General features: G+C 35.9%; 1 protein-coding gene across 4 annotated transcripts in view; it reads left to right on the top strand.

Annotated features, from left to right (window-relative positions):
* The window catches only part of plxdc2a (plexin domain containing 2a), a 14,536-nt gene continuing 1,085 nt past the window's right edge, over window positions 1-13,451 (top strand). The window contains exons 1-13 of one of the 4 annotated variants that reach the window (XM_077557875.1): window positions 4-339; window positions 1,784-1,965; window positions 2,790-2,936; window positions 3,009-3,078; window positions 3,163-3,285; window positions 4,256-4,374; window positions 4,449-4,548; window positions 5,084-5,179; window positions 7,771-7,852; window positions 7,961-8,021; window positions 8,322-8,550; window positions 12,475-12,626; window positions 13,327-13,444. In XM_077557875.1, the coding sequence (XP_077414001.1) occupies window positions 261-339; window positions 1,784-1,965; window positions 2,790-2,936; window positions 3,009-3,078; window positions 3,163-3,285; window positions 4,256-4,374; window positions 4,449-4,548; window positions 5,084-5,179; window positions 7,771-7,852; window positions 7,961-8,021; window positions 8,322-8,550; window positions 12,475-12,626; window positions 13,327-13,444 (1,558 nt within the window). In that variant the 5' untranslated portion in view covers window positions 4-260. Of the gene's footprint in view, window positions 340-1,783; window positions 1,966-2,789; window positions 2,937-3,008; window positions 3,079-3,162; window positions 3,286-4,255; window positions 4,375-4,448; window positions 4,549-5,083; window positions 5,180-7,770; window positions 7,853-7,960; window positions 8,022-8,321; window positions 8,551-12,474; window positions 12,627-13,326; window positions 13,445-13,451 lie in introns of all 4 variants that reach the window. The other 3 variants (XM_077557873.1, XM_077557872.1, XM_077557874.1) reach the window with 3 other exon arrangements.

Genomic DNA, 13,451 nt, shown 5'->3' on the forward strand with positions numbered 1-13,451 from the left:
TTTGTGACAAAATAAGATAAATGTCTACTTTTGGCCGAGTGAGTGTTGCTAATTCCAACGGTCCATGAAGTCAGCGTGGACCTCAAGTTGCCTTGGTCGTCACTGGGGTTGATAAAAGTGGCGGCCAGCTTGTTTGCCACAGGTTTGGAAGTCTTGACATTTTTAAACAACTCGCCGAGAAATTGTCGTCCTTGTACTGGATTTTAACTTGACATTGATAATAATAACAATATTAAATAGTCTTTATCTCGGAGAAAATAATGCAGATGCTTCGTGTTATTATGGGACTGCTGATTGTTTCCCAGCTTGTAAATTACGCGACGCCAAGACCTGCTTTTGGTAAGTCACTCAAGTGCACAACTCCAACATTTTTTTTATTTGTATTATTTTTTTTTTAAACATGATTGGTGTCATTTGCATTCAATAATCATAACAATAAAGTAAATTGTTTATAAAAAAAAATACAATGTAAAAAAATCGGGATAATTACTACGGAAAATGCACAATACATAACTCTTAATTTTATCTGACTGTAGGCTAACTGTTTTTGTTTTCACTTGTGAAAAAATTTACGAAAAATATAAACAATTTGGTATTTATAGTTGTATAAAATGCACAGCTTTTATGTTATCACTTTACTTTATACATAAATACAAACAAAAAACTACAAATGTAAGTGAATTGACGTTGAATGCAAGTCTTTTTCTTAAAAAAAAAAGATTTATTTTTTTAAGTTTCCCAAATAGGGGCCGTCATAAGTCAATCATGCAGGTTGTGTTTGCACTACTCAACAAAGTTTTGAAATTTTAATAATATAACAATCACAGTATCAAAAGCATGGACATTATTTGTTTATCTCAATTCAAATAGTTTTTGTTGGACATAAATCAAATGTATCACTCTTCAATGTTAATTTGACTGACAAAATCAAATCCAGTGTTATGTTTTATTTGGAAAAGTCTATACAAATACAACATAATGCATCCTGTTTCCTCCAAGGATTTATATCACAGTTGCAAGTATGGCCATACAAACAGTAGCTCATTGATTTAGCATGTGACAAAGCCGGCAACAACAGTAGCAGCAACAGCAGCACCCATGGGTGCCTGGCTTTGCTGGTGTGAAGAATGTGTGGAGGCTTTCCTTCACCCTGGGCTGTGAAGAGCAAAGTGAGTCACCGGCAGTGGCGTTCTGGCCATGAGCGAAGCATGTTGGCCTCTGCTTGAACTGTGCCTTCACGGGCCACGTGTTCGTAGTGGTACCTTGAGATACGAGTGACGTGACTTAATTGGGGGGTTTTCTTGCTTGACTTGTGAGCGTGTCAAGCTATTTATCACCATTTCCAGTTGAAGTTTAGTGTCAAACTAAACATTGAACAAAGATAATTATTGTAAATTGTGTATTAACAACCATATGGTTTAGCCTTTTCAGTCCACTAGCTTAATGCTAAAGCTAAATAGCATCTATCTTGCGGTGAAGCAATGGATGGAACACAAACGTTACGGCAATACATGTAGAAGGAGTCATTGTACATGTTTTGTTTGGTTATTCTTTTTCTTCATCCATTTATTGTCTATAGTGCTACTGCTTACCCTCACCAGGGCTGCAGTTGTTCACAGCATTTACACCTCAGGTCAATTATAGAGACTTCAGTGAAACAAAGGAACAAACAAATATGTTCTTGGTTTTCATATAGAGGATTTTTATGACACATTGGAGTTCCAAAATGTTTATCTTAGTAAAACTCACACAGTACTGTAATGTCTTATGTTTGCACTCCCAGTTTTTGCCCAGACACAATTTACTGTTGTAGAAAGCCCACTCGGACCCCCCGAGAAGATGAATAGGGTGAAGAGGCCCACGAGGGCCGCGGATCCCAGGGGCCTCTACAGGGACCGGCACCACCCGGATGACTCGGACGCCGACCTGTTGGAGGAGGGACACGACAACTCCACGCAGATTGTGGTAAGATCCCCACGCCAACTTTGGCTAGTGCACAAAAGTGCTATGATAATTGTAGAACAGAATGTGGAGTTGAGTCATTTCATATAAAATTACATACAGTACACAAATGAATTGTATCAAGCAGATGCACAACCAAATAGCATGTAGCCGATAGCATGATGGCTAACTACTAGCACTTACTGTACATGACCAGAGGGCAGAAAAGAGTAGGAGCAAGACGGCCAACGTCTCGAGTACATGGAAATAAAGCCGGGTATTCGCCCATCCGTCCTTATTATTAACTCATTCACTGCCATTGACGGCTATAAACGTCAAAAATTAATTTGAACTATTTCTATTAGTTTAGCTTTCCCCCCACTTTTGTTAACAATAGTATGACAACCTAGATTGTTTTATTGTACATTTAGAACAGATGTAAAATTTGTGATTAATCGTGGGTTAACTAGTGAAGTCATGCGATTAATTACGATAACAAATTTTAATCGCCTGACGCCCCAAATTTTTAATAATCTTTTAAAAATATATATTATTCATTCACTGCCATTGACGGCTATAGACGTCTAAAATTCATTTGAACTATTTCTATTCGTTCAACATTATTTTTCCACTTTTGTTAACAAGAGTATGAAAACCTAGAATTTTTTATTGTACATTTAGAACAGACATACAATTTGTGATTAATCGTGAGTTAACTAGTGAAGTCATGCGATTAATTACGATAAAAAAATGTAATTGCCTGTCACCCCTAATTCTTAATAATCTTTTTTAAAAATGAATTTATGGCAGTGAATGAGTTAATGATTAATTTGATACATTTGTGCCAGAATATGGATCACGTCTACTACACATCAAAAATCGTCGGCCCCGGAGATGTGGGGGGTGCAGCAGACACGTGGGTCAACACGGAGCAGGCAAACAAGAACGAGTGGAAGACTCGCGGCTTCTTGCCCAACACGCACCGCCAAGCTGAGGTATGACATCATCATCATCACCATCCACGTCATCGTCATGTTAATGCATGATGACACTTTGATCTGTTCCAGAGAGTCAATCTTTCCTTTGAGCTCCCATTCTATGGTCACATGTTGAAGGAAGTCACCGTGGCAACCGGAGGCAAGTACATTCACACTCACTGGCTGCTTCATTTGGTACAGCGTCTGTAAACAGTACAAATAAGTATATTATTTCCCCATGCAGGCTTTATTTACACGGGAGATGTCATCCACCGCTTGCTCACCGCAACTCAGTACATCGCACCGCTCATGGCCAACTTTGACCCCAGCCTCTCCAGCAACTCCTCCGTCTTTTACTTTGATAATGGTGACAAGATATTTTTATTATTCAAATAGATTGTTTCAAATGAATCTGTTTTACATATTTGGAAAAATAATTAAAAATCAATATTCTTTTAATTTTGATGTAATAATATATTTTTATATCGGAATTTATTTTTTAAATATTAAATGTATTTAATATGTGTTACTGAATCTATTTCAAATGGAACATTTTGACATATTTACATACATGTGTATTATATTATTTTATTTATTTTAAATAAATCGGTTCCATGTGAAATTTTTAAATACTTTTTAATTAAATATATTAGTTTTTTTCATTTATTTAGGAATAAAAATAATATAACATTTACACAAAATTCTTACGTGGTAAACAACTTCAGTGGAGTTATGTTATTGCAGAATTTTTTTGAAGCATTTATTTTACCATTGTATTTTCACGGTAGAAACTGTTTTCTTATAAAACATTATTGGTTATGTTTTTAGTATTTTGCTGTTGAAATTTAAATAAATATTTCACATAATCTGAACACAGTTTAATTTCGTTTTAATATATTTTGAATTGATCAAATTGAAACTAAATACAACATAAATATGAGATTAATTATTTTGTATTGTATTGTTTTTTATAAACGAATGAATCTGATTCATATGGAAATGTATATATAAATGTTACTTATTGTTAATGTTAGACTTAGTGTTCATATTTTATTTAAATTTGATGTATTATATGGAATACATACAGTATTTTATAATACATAATTCAACAAAAAGTCTAAAAATATATCTAAAATACATTTGAAAAATTATTTACCGTTGTCTCATTTTATATGATTGAATTTTCATGTCCTACTCGTGTTGAATTTCTATTCATAATTCATACACACATTTTGAGGGAAAAATTGTAGTGGATAGCCTCTCTCTTCTGTATTAGCTATAAAATCTGTTCCACGGCGCAAATGTTCATTCATTATGCCGTGTGGTGCCACTACCAGGCTCTGCCCTGGTGGTGCAGTGGACCCGCCTCCACCTGCAGGACAACGTCCACTCGGGCACGTTCACCTTCCAAGCTGCTCTGCACAGTGACGGACGCATCGTCTTTGCATACAAAGAGGTGACCGCCATTTTCATTTTATGTCCTCATACTTTTTTGGGGAGTTTTCTTAGTCTGCATCCCCCCCTCTATAGATTCCTATTGACATCAGCGACATCAGTAGTGAGAATCATCCAGTCCAAGTCGGCCTATCGGACGCTTTTGTGGTGCTTCACAAGATTGAACAGATTCCGAGTGAGTACGACTTCATACAGCTTGATAATCCAGTTTTTGGAACGATACATTTATCTTTGTGATTTTTCTATTTGCTAAATCATGATTTGTTTGTCCGTCTGTTTGTGGCAAACTGTTGCTTTGTCTGTTATATTGCCAAAGCGAAGACAAGATATTTAGCTTTATGTTTCTGTACGTTTGTTATCCTGCCGAAGCGTAGTCTATTTTTTGGTTTGTTATTTTCCAGCACAAATATACAGAATGATATATATATATATATATATATATATATATATATATATATATATATATATATATATACAGTATGTGTGTTATTTTATCTTAAGTGCACGCAAAGGCCTTGAGCTTAAATAGATTACCTAGGGTGAAAAGTAGTGAGGTCCAAATTTGCACCCAACCCCAATGAGTCACCAAACAGATGATAGCCCTTGATGAGGGCTCTTCATATCTCAATATGTTGTCAATACACAATCATTAAATTACATAGTTACATAAAAAAATAATGTTCCACTTAACAGCATCTTCTGTCTGGCAGATGTGCGGCGGAGAACCATCTATGAGTACCATCGGGTGGACATTCTCAAGTCCAAAATCTCCAATGCGACCACTATAGAGATGCAACCTCTCCCAAGTAAGTCAATCCAGTCAATTGAAGTTTGAACAATGTATTATTGATATGATGTCAAGTCAAGTCATCTTTATTTATATAGCGCTTTCAAACATGTCAAAAATATAGACTTAGTATATAATTATAAAAGTAAACTATTTGCAGATGTTTTTCACGTCTTTAAAATAGCATTTGAATGTCTGTATTGCACAGAATTGTCATCTTTTGAAAAAATACATGTGAACAATCTGAAATACATATGCTAATTAAATTAAACATGTAAACTATGTACTTGTAATATTTATAATTAGGGATGTCAGGCGATTAAAATGTTGAATCGTAATTAATTGCATGACTTCAATAGTTAACTCACGATTCATTACACATTTTATATCTGTTCTAAATATACAATAAAATTTACCATAAGTTTTCATACTCTTTTTAACATAATAGTGGAAAAAATGTTAAATAGAAATATGACTGCATCTTGAAGTCATTGATACAGTAATTTCATAATAAATCATAAAACTGAGTTAAAATTAAAAAGATGTTTACTGTACTGAATAAAAGCGAGTGTGATATTGATTTGTGTTGAGGTCTCCTTCTGCCACTAGATGGCATAATTATATTTGTAATACGTTGGTGACAGCTCAGTGCAGTTTTATTTTCATATTAAGAGCGATCTGATCTTTCACATGAAACAACTTGTGAAATTCTGCACATTTTTTAAATTGTAAAATACAACTTGACCCCAGTCGCCACAAATATATGAATTATTATTAAATGTATTGTACATGTCTGCTGCGATGCGACTTGAATTCCCCCAGCACAGGCTTTCCAAGTAAGGGGCGGTCATTAAAGCTACAATATGGAACTTTTTTCCCAAAAATATCTTTACAGTAGCCTTTTTATTTGACCATTTATGACTGAAATGTCTTCTAATTAGTAGATTAACACCTTAGCTGTTTACAATGGGTACTCCTGCAAGCCTCTGGACAATAGTTTTCAGACTGGATTTGGGTTTGAATTTCCCGCGCTCTGTCTGTGAATGTCGCATCGTGTGCGTGTTGCGTGTGTGAGACGAAGGGTGTGCGCAGTTTCATTTTTCATCAGCAGGTGGCAGTAGTGATTCAAAATTGAATATTCTACGTTCAGTAGCTTTAATTGTGCGTTTAAAAAATTTATGGCGTTAAAGGAATTTTAAATTAACTCAAAATTAACACTCTAATTTTGACACCCCTATTTATAATTAAAATTTGTTGTAAAATTAAATAAGACTGGTACCTTGAGCCATGAGTGACCCAACTTGCGAGTTTAAAAAAAAAAATTTTTTTTAGGTACAAGCCACCATTCGGGATATGAGTGCTGTATGGTGGCAGTGAACGCAACTCTATTCACATTGAGCAGCAGTTCGGCAAATATTGAACAATTTTTTCCAAAAAGAGGCTTCAAGCTGTTTATTGTCACTCCCAGTTGAAGTTTCTTGTTAAAATAAACATGAAACATAGAAAATTATAGTATGTATAATATTTAAAACAACCACATAACTTTGCCTTAAAAATATCAGCTTAGCTTGATGCTAACACAATTCATAACACCGCTGACGTGCTAATAGTTAGCATCGATAGTCATGGTTTTAGAAGCAACAGATACTTGAACGTGATGCACAGATAATATAACAACACGCATAGCATGTAATTTATTCCTTACAGAAAACAACTAAAAGTAGTACTATTCTTCTTCGTTTGTGTCTGACTTTTTTTTTTTTTGTTCATTTTTCCTTCCGTCGTATTATGCTGCCCCCTGGTGACCAAGACCACCAGAAGAAGCAGCACACTGATATGAACTGCAGCAATAAATCATGTTGTATAAACTGTTTAATTTGTTACTTTCTAATTAGTTATGTTCTAACTCTATGTTTTTAAATACAAAAATATTAGAGTGCATGAGGCGGGTGGTGGTGGTGGTGGTGGTGGGGTGTAACAAATTAAACTACTAGGCACCACTACATATGCATAAAATGTAAAGAATCCTCAAATATTTTTTAGAATGAGATGCAAACAAAAAAAATTAAGAAAAACTAACCTGCATCTCCTCAACATTAACAACATCAACATAAAAAATACTAAAGGTGGGCACTTCCATCAATCATCAATTCCCATTAATGACGATGCCCATCTTTATGCTTTATGATTCGAAGCCTCGCAAAAATACATCGAATAAGAAGGCTCGTCTGCACTCACGCCGATCGACGAACATAAACCTGCTTCAGTCGGTGCTCAGTCTGTGCATTTTTTCAAGGCTTCGCATCAAGGTGCACTCGCCGAAAGGTAGGCATTGCCATTGACGACTGATGGAAGTGCACATCTCCACCTGAAAAATACTCACAATCTTTAAGAGTGAAGAGAAAAAAGGAAGTCAATTCTGTAAACAACATCCAATCAATGGCAACCATATAAACAGATAAACATGAGATAAAAATGAACAGATCTTTGCAAATATGAGGTTCGAGTGCGACTTTTTGAATGAAACAAACGACCATCTCTAGTGTCTACGAAGGTGTTGATCCTGGGTGGCTCGGAAAAGCCTTCCTGACTGTGTGTGTTGGTCCTCAGCGTGCCTGCAGTTCTCCAGCTGTGCTCCGTGTGTCACTTCTCAGATTGGCTTCAACTGCAGCTGGTGCTCTCGCTTGCAGAGGTCAGACGGAAAAGCACACACAGCACGCCGCCTCCGGAATGCGGACCATTCCTCACCATCCGCATCACCACCTCAACCTTTTTTGGGGGGGATTTTGTTTTATTCCAGATGCTCCAGCGGCTTTGACCGGAACCGCCAGGACTGGGTGGACCACGGATGCCAGCAGGAGGTTGGCATTCAGTGCTGTACAGTACATATAATGTCATTTAAAAACCGTTAAAGAGGAACAAAATTAAAAACAAGAAAATGACAAATAAGGGCTCAAGTTTTATGCTGTATGGAACGCCAATCAATTCAAAAATAATGTGGGTTTAAAAAAAAAAAAGGCAATTTGTTTAATAGGCTTAAGCTAGCTTTAGACTTGTGTATCATGAGATGGAGCTCAAGTGTGAGCCCAACATTTGACCAAAATCCCCTGACAACGCCTCAAAAGAAGTGTTCGAAAAAAGCCTCCAATGTGTTCCTCCAGAGACGAGATCGCCGTTGCCTGAGAGAACCCGACGTCACAGAAACGTCATCCCACCACCTGATGGCGGCGCCCACTGCTAGGGCGCCATCGGCCACGACATCGGAGCAGCGGAAGACCTCCAGCCCGACTGCCGCCCCTCTTGGCGGGACGTTAGCTGCCGAAAACTCACCGACACGGAGCGACGGAAAGGCGACGTCCAGTTCTTGTTCCTCCACCAGCCAACCTAAAGGTCTTCTTCACAGTTTTCTTAAAAGGGAGTCAAGTCAAAAGTGGTCTTTACAATAATATGTTCTCTGCGCCCCCATTACTGTCTACATGGCATTCATGATGATTCATACGGCGTTTGTGGAACAAGAATTAAGCAACAAAATCCACCCATTTTTATCCATCTCAGGAGGCGGCCATTTTGCCACTTGCTGCTGACTCAGATAACGACCAATCACAGCTCACCTGTTTTCTGGGTTTGGTCATGTGGCATTCGCAAGTTAAGCCCGAGAATCAAATTTCAGTCGGCAGCAAGTGACAAAATGGCTGGATGGTTAAAAACAGGTGGGTTTTGTTGCCTAACTTATATTCCACATACGCAATATTAGTCGGAATACCGTGTTTAGATTAGTAGGGGCACATATTGTAAAGAACACTTTTGACTCGGAGACCTCTGCCAAAGCACAGAAATTAGAGCTTTTACAACATATGGCACAATTGTTACGACATCCTAGAATTACTTTTAATAAACATATAGTTAAGTGGACCCTTGCATACTTGCAGTTCAGTGCTCACAGATTCACCTATTCGCAGATTTTTTATTTAATATTTATTTCTTTATTATTTTATTTATCTCCATATTTTTTTTTGTTCAGTTTTTTTTTTTGGGGGGGGGGGGGGCTGGTTTCGTGGAAAATGCATATTGAAGGTTTATCAGCATTTTTTAAGCATTACAGTATTTAGATTTGGATAATTTTTTTAATATTATTTTTAATCAAGCTAAAAGTTCATTGGCATTATGAAAATGGAATAAAATTGATTTAACAAAGATACACACGATTAAATTAATGAAACCAAATCAAGTATGGAGGGAATATGTAAAAGTACTTGTAATGCAGAATTTTCACGTTAACAAATAGAATATTTTTTTAAATTATAAAATAATCCAGGTTAATTTGCTACTGTATTAAAAATATATAAATGTGAAAATATTAAATAAAAATATACTATTAAGTCGTTTTTACAAAGAGTTTTTCCATTCTAATCTAAATATAAGATTGAATAAATATTTATATAAAACAAATTATTTACTGTTTTTTTATATAACTGCGGTGAGTGAGAAAAATAAAATATACAGAAGTCTGTATCATGCTGAATTTGAAATATTACTGAAGCATAGAGTTGTAAAAAAAAAGATGAAAATAAATACTATTAAAATAAAAATATTTGCAATATTTTTTGCTATTAGGAAAACAATTCTGTTGAGTGAGGGTGAAAAATATTTATTTAAAAAGTCTTTATGCAGTCTTTATTTTTTAGATCAATAAAAACATACAATTGTGAAGATTTTATATTTCTAAAATAAAATATTTGCATACATTTTCCACATTGATAACAACTCTGTAATGTAAAAAAAAAATCTAAGTAAAAGTGTATTGTAAAATTTCAAACTCCATAGTATGGAAATATTTATAATAATTATAACAAAATATAGATATAACTTAAATATTTGGTAGCTTAGATTAATGATATGATACACATTTATTTTGTTTTATTTTTCATGAAAAAATATACATATCATGAATAAAAACTTGAAAATATACCAACCAATCCTGTACAACGCATAATCCATCACAAGCATATAAGTAAACATAGATCAATATTTTTCAAAGCATATGCCACTTTGTGTTGGTCATCATCATCACGCCATGCTTGTTGTGATATTGTCACGTGCAGTGTGTGTGTGGTGGGGTTGGGGGGTGTTGAGCTATTTGCCAGTGTTCTGTTAGCACATAGCTGAGTGTATACAGCACCATGTTAAATACTGCATAGTGTCCTCAATGTATGTGTGGCTATGCGGCCGCCTTGTGGCTGACTGACAACATGGAGGACAGTTTTTTTATGGGCCCCAAAGACGCCGTTGTTGACCACCACGTCAATGTGATGTTCTCTTGTTGTTGTCAGTTTGGTCAAAAAGGCAAATGTAATAACTGTTTTTGTGTGTGGGTTTTTTATGTGGATGATTTTTCTTGTTTGTAGATGACGCATGGCTGAGAAACAAAGAGTATTGTTGGGCAATGTAATGACATTCAATACAAGTGCACAACATTTTCATCATAAACAAAAAATGCTAGGCGATAGGTGTTGATGTATTGAGTTGGCTAGTTAGCTCTCTTTCTTGTTTGTTCATTATGTGGTTTGCTTATTGGTTAATTCATTACTTTAATACGGATAGATCGTATCATATACTATAAATTGATGGACTTACTGCTTTCGTCGCATCTCTGCTTCCCTCCCCCAACCTGTTTTGCTTTCTCTGTTAGCTCGAATGTAGCGTGCTGTGATTCCAAATGTTTCTCAGTTGACGTCATGTTTTACAATCAGAGCATAATATTTCCATCTTTAGCTGACACAATGTCAACATAGTGACTGTATGTCCAGCTTGAAAACACCGATCTCTCTCATTCCTTCATTGGACACACATAGGTGTGAGATGGGACGGCATAGCTGACATCACCCCATACTGCTTCACACCTGACGATGTCAATCATTTTTTCCTTTATTACTTGCATGTTCAATAATGTAGAGTTGATATCTGCCGTTCTGTTTCTGTTACTTCCTGTATTTTATTATTTGTTAACTACTGTGTAAGTTTCGTTGCGTGTGCAAACCGTGTACTGTATGTGTTACATCATAATTGAAGTTGCCCTGATGATGAAAGACTTTCAACCTGATGTTGCTGGAATTGCCTTTCCTGAAGGGAGACGCTCGTCATTACAACTCCGTCATAATACAGCAACAATTATCAATGATAGCTTTAATCGTATTATTGCTAATAGTAATGCAATACACTGTACAAGTAGATAAGTAAAAAAAAAAGAAAAAAAAAAAAGGAATTTTTGAGTAATGCTTACTTAACCAGTATCATTTTTGTTTGCTTACGAGTTCATTCTTTTAGTTGTTAGTTTATTCAAGTGTTTGTTTGGTCATTAGCTCGTTTGTTCTTCAATTAGTTGGCTAATTTATTCGTTGGTTAGTTAATACGTTTGTGTGTTCATTAGCTCATTAGTTAGTTAGCTGTTAAGTTTTTTTTTTTAAGTTAATTTATTAGTCAAATAGTTTGACGTTTAGTTATTAGTTTGTCCGTTTGCTCATCAGTTTGTGGATTTATTAGTTAAATCATTCATTAGCTGGTTTGTGCATTAGTTAGCTTCCTCATGACTTAGTTCTTTCATTCAGTAGTTTTATTAGTTTATTCAAGAGTTTTTTTTTTTTTTAATTCACCTCATTAGTTAACTAGAAGTTCATTAATTATTTTATTTGTTTGTTGTTGCATTAGTTCATTCATTAACATGTCTCAGGAGGGTTTTTGTTCCCTCATTGGGTAGCTTGTTTGTGAATTAGTTAATTTGTTCATTGTATGTTAGTTTATTTCTGAGTTATTAGTTTATTCATTAGTTAGTTACCTCATTAGTCAACTAGTTTGTTTATTAGTTCCAGTTATAATTTGGTTAATTTGTTATTTAGTTAGATCATTGACAAGTTATGTTTATTTATTAGTTGTTGGGTAATTTGTTTATTAGGTAGTTTATTTAATCATGGGTTAGTTCATCAGTTTGTTCGTTTTAGTTTTTTGCTTTGTTTGGTTAGTGGACTAGTTAGTTTTCTGGCATTCTGCACAACCTGCCAAAGGCACACAGTCTCAGAAAAAAAATGTATTTCTTTTTGGTGCACATCCGAATGATGGTGCAGATGTAGCAGTCTGATAGCAGTGAGGCCAATGACCCACCAGATACAGAAAATGGAGTTGTGGAGTGCCGATGTAAAGCTCGTCTTAGATCTCATTCTTATTAAGTACTGTAGGTGCATCATAAAGTGTCCCGTAAGCTGTGACACGAATATTTGTTTGATCTCATAACAATGCATTTCCACACATGTGTTTTCACAGCGAGTGGCGAGGACAATGACACAGGCCAACGGGAGCAGACGGGTCTTCTGGTGGGTGTGGTCATGGTGATGGTCGTCATGGCGACGGGCATCCTGGTGTCCATCTATGTGTACAATCACCCCACGTCTAGCGCCAGCCTCTTCTTCATGGAGGTCAGTAAATCAATAACAAGCGATACGTACAGCTACACAATTCCTTTCATTAATGTAATGCTTATGAAATGTTTCGCAATTTGGTGTTGCCCATCTGTTGCCCTCACGTGCTTCAAATTTGGTAGGAATTGGGCTACATTTTTAGGACTTAATTATTGAGGACCTCAGAAAACGACTAAAATGGCTGCCTCAAAACAAAATGGCAGACTTCCTGTCTTTTTTCAGGCATTGTTGTGGTTCTACTCATGATAGACATGCCTGCCAAATTTTGTGTTGCTACTACAAACTAGTTTTTGAGGCTGAACTTTCAAAATGTCCCTGGCAGCGCTGCGAGACATTTTTGTTTAGGTAAAAATTTGGTACCATGATCCACCCACACACAATGACATCATTACTCACTTCTTTAGTTAATTTTTGAAGGACCCCTGAAAATGACCCTAAAATGGCCACTTCACACTAAAACAGCCAATTTATCTTACCAAATACAAATTTTCAACAACGTCTCCATTTTAAACTAAAATGGAAGACTTGATCTGAGTCTTTTAAGCCATTTTTAAGCCATGGCTTATTGAGTATTTTTGAGTGGTTCTACTCATGATAAACATGCCAACTAAATTCCATGTTATGTGTTCCTGGATGGGGAAATGTCTCAAAATGGTCATTCCAAACCAGATTTGTCAGACTCCATGTGTTTTTTCAGGCATGGGTTCTTAAGACTTTTTCTGTGGGACTACTCACTGTCGATTTGCCTACTGGATTTCATGATGCTGACTTCTGGACAAGGAATGGGCATGAGAAAATGAGAAATGCTAGCGAATGTAAGTT

Source organism: Vanacampus margaritifer, chromosome 2 (assembly GCF_051991255.1).
Source record: "Vanacampus margaritifer isolate UIUO_Vmar chromosome 2, RoL_Vmar_1.0, whole genome shotgun sequence".
NCBI lineage: Eukaryota > Metazoa > Chordata > Actinopteri > Syngnathiformes > Syngnathidae > Vanacampus > Vanacampus margaritifer.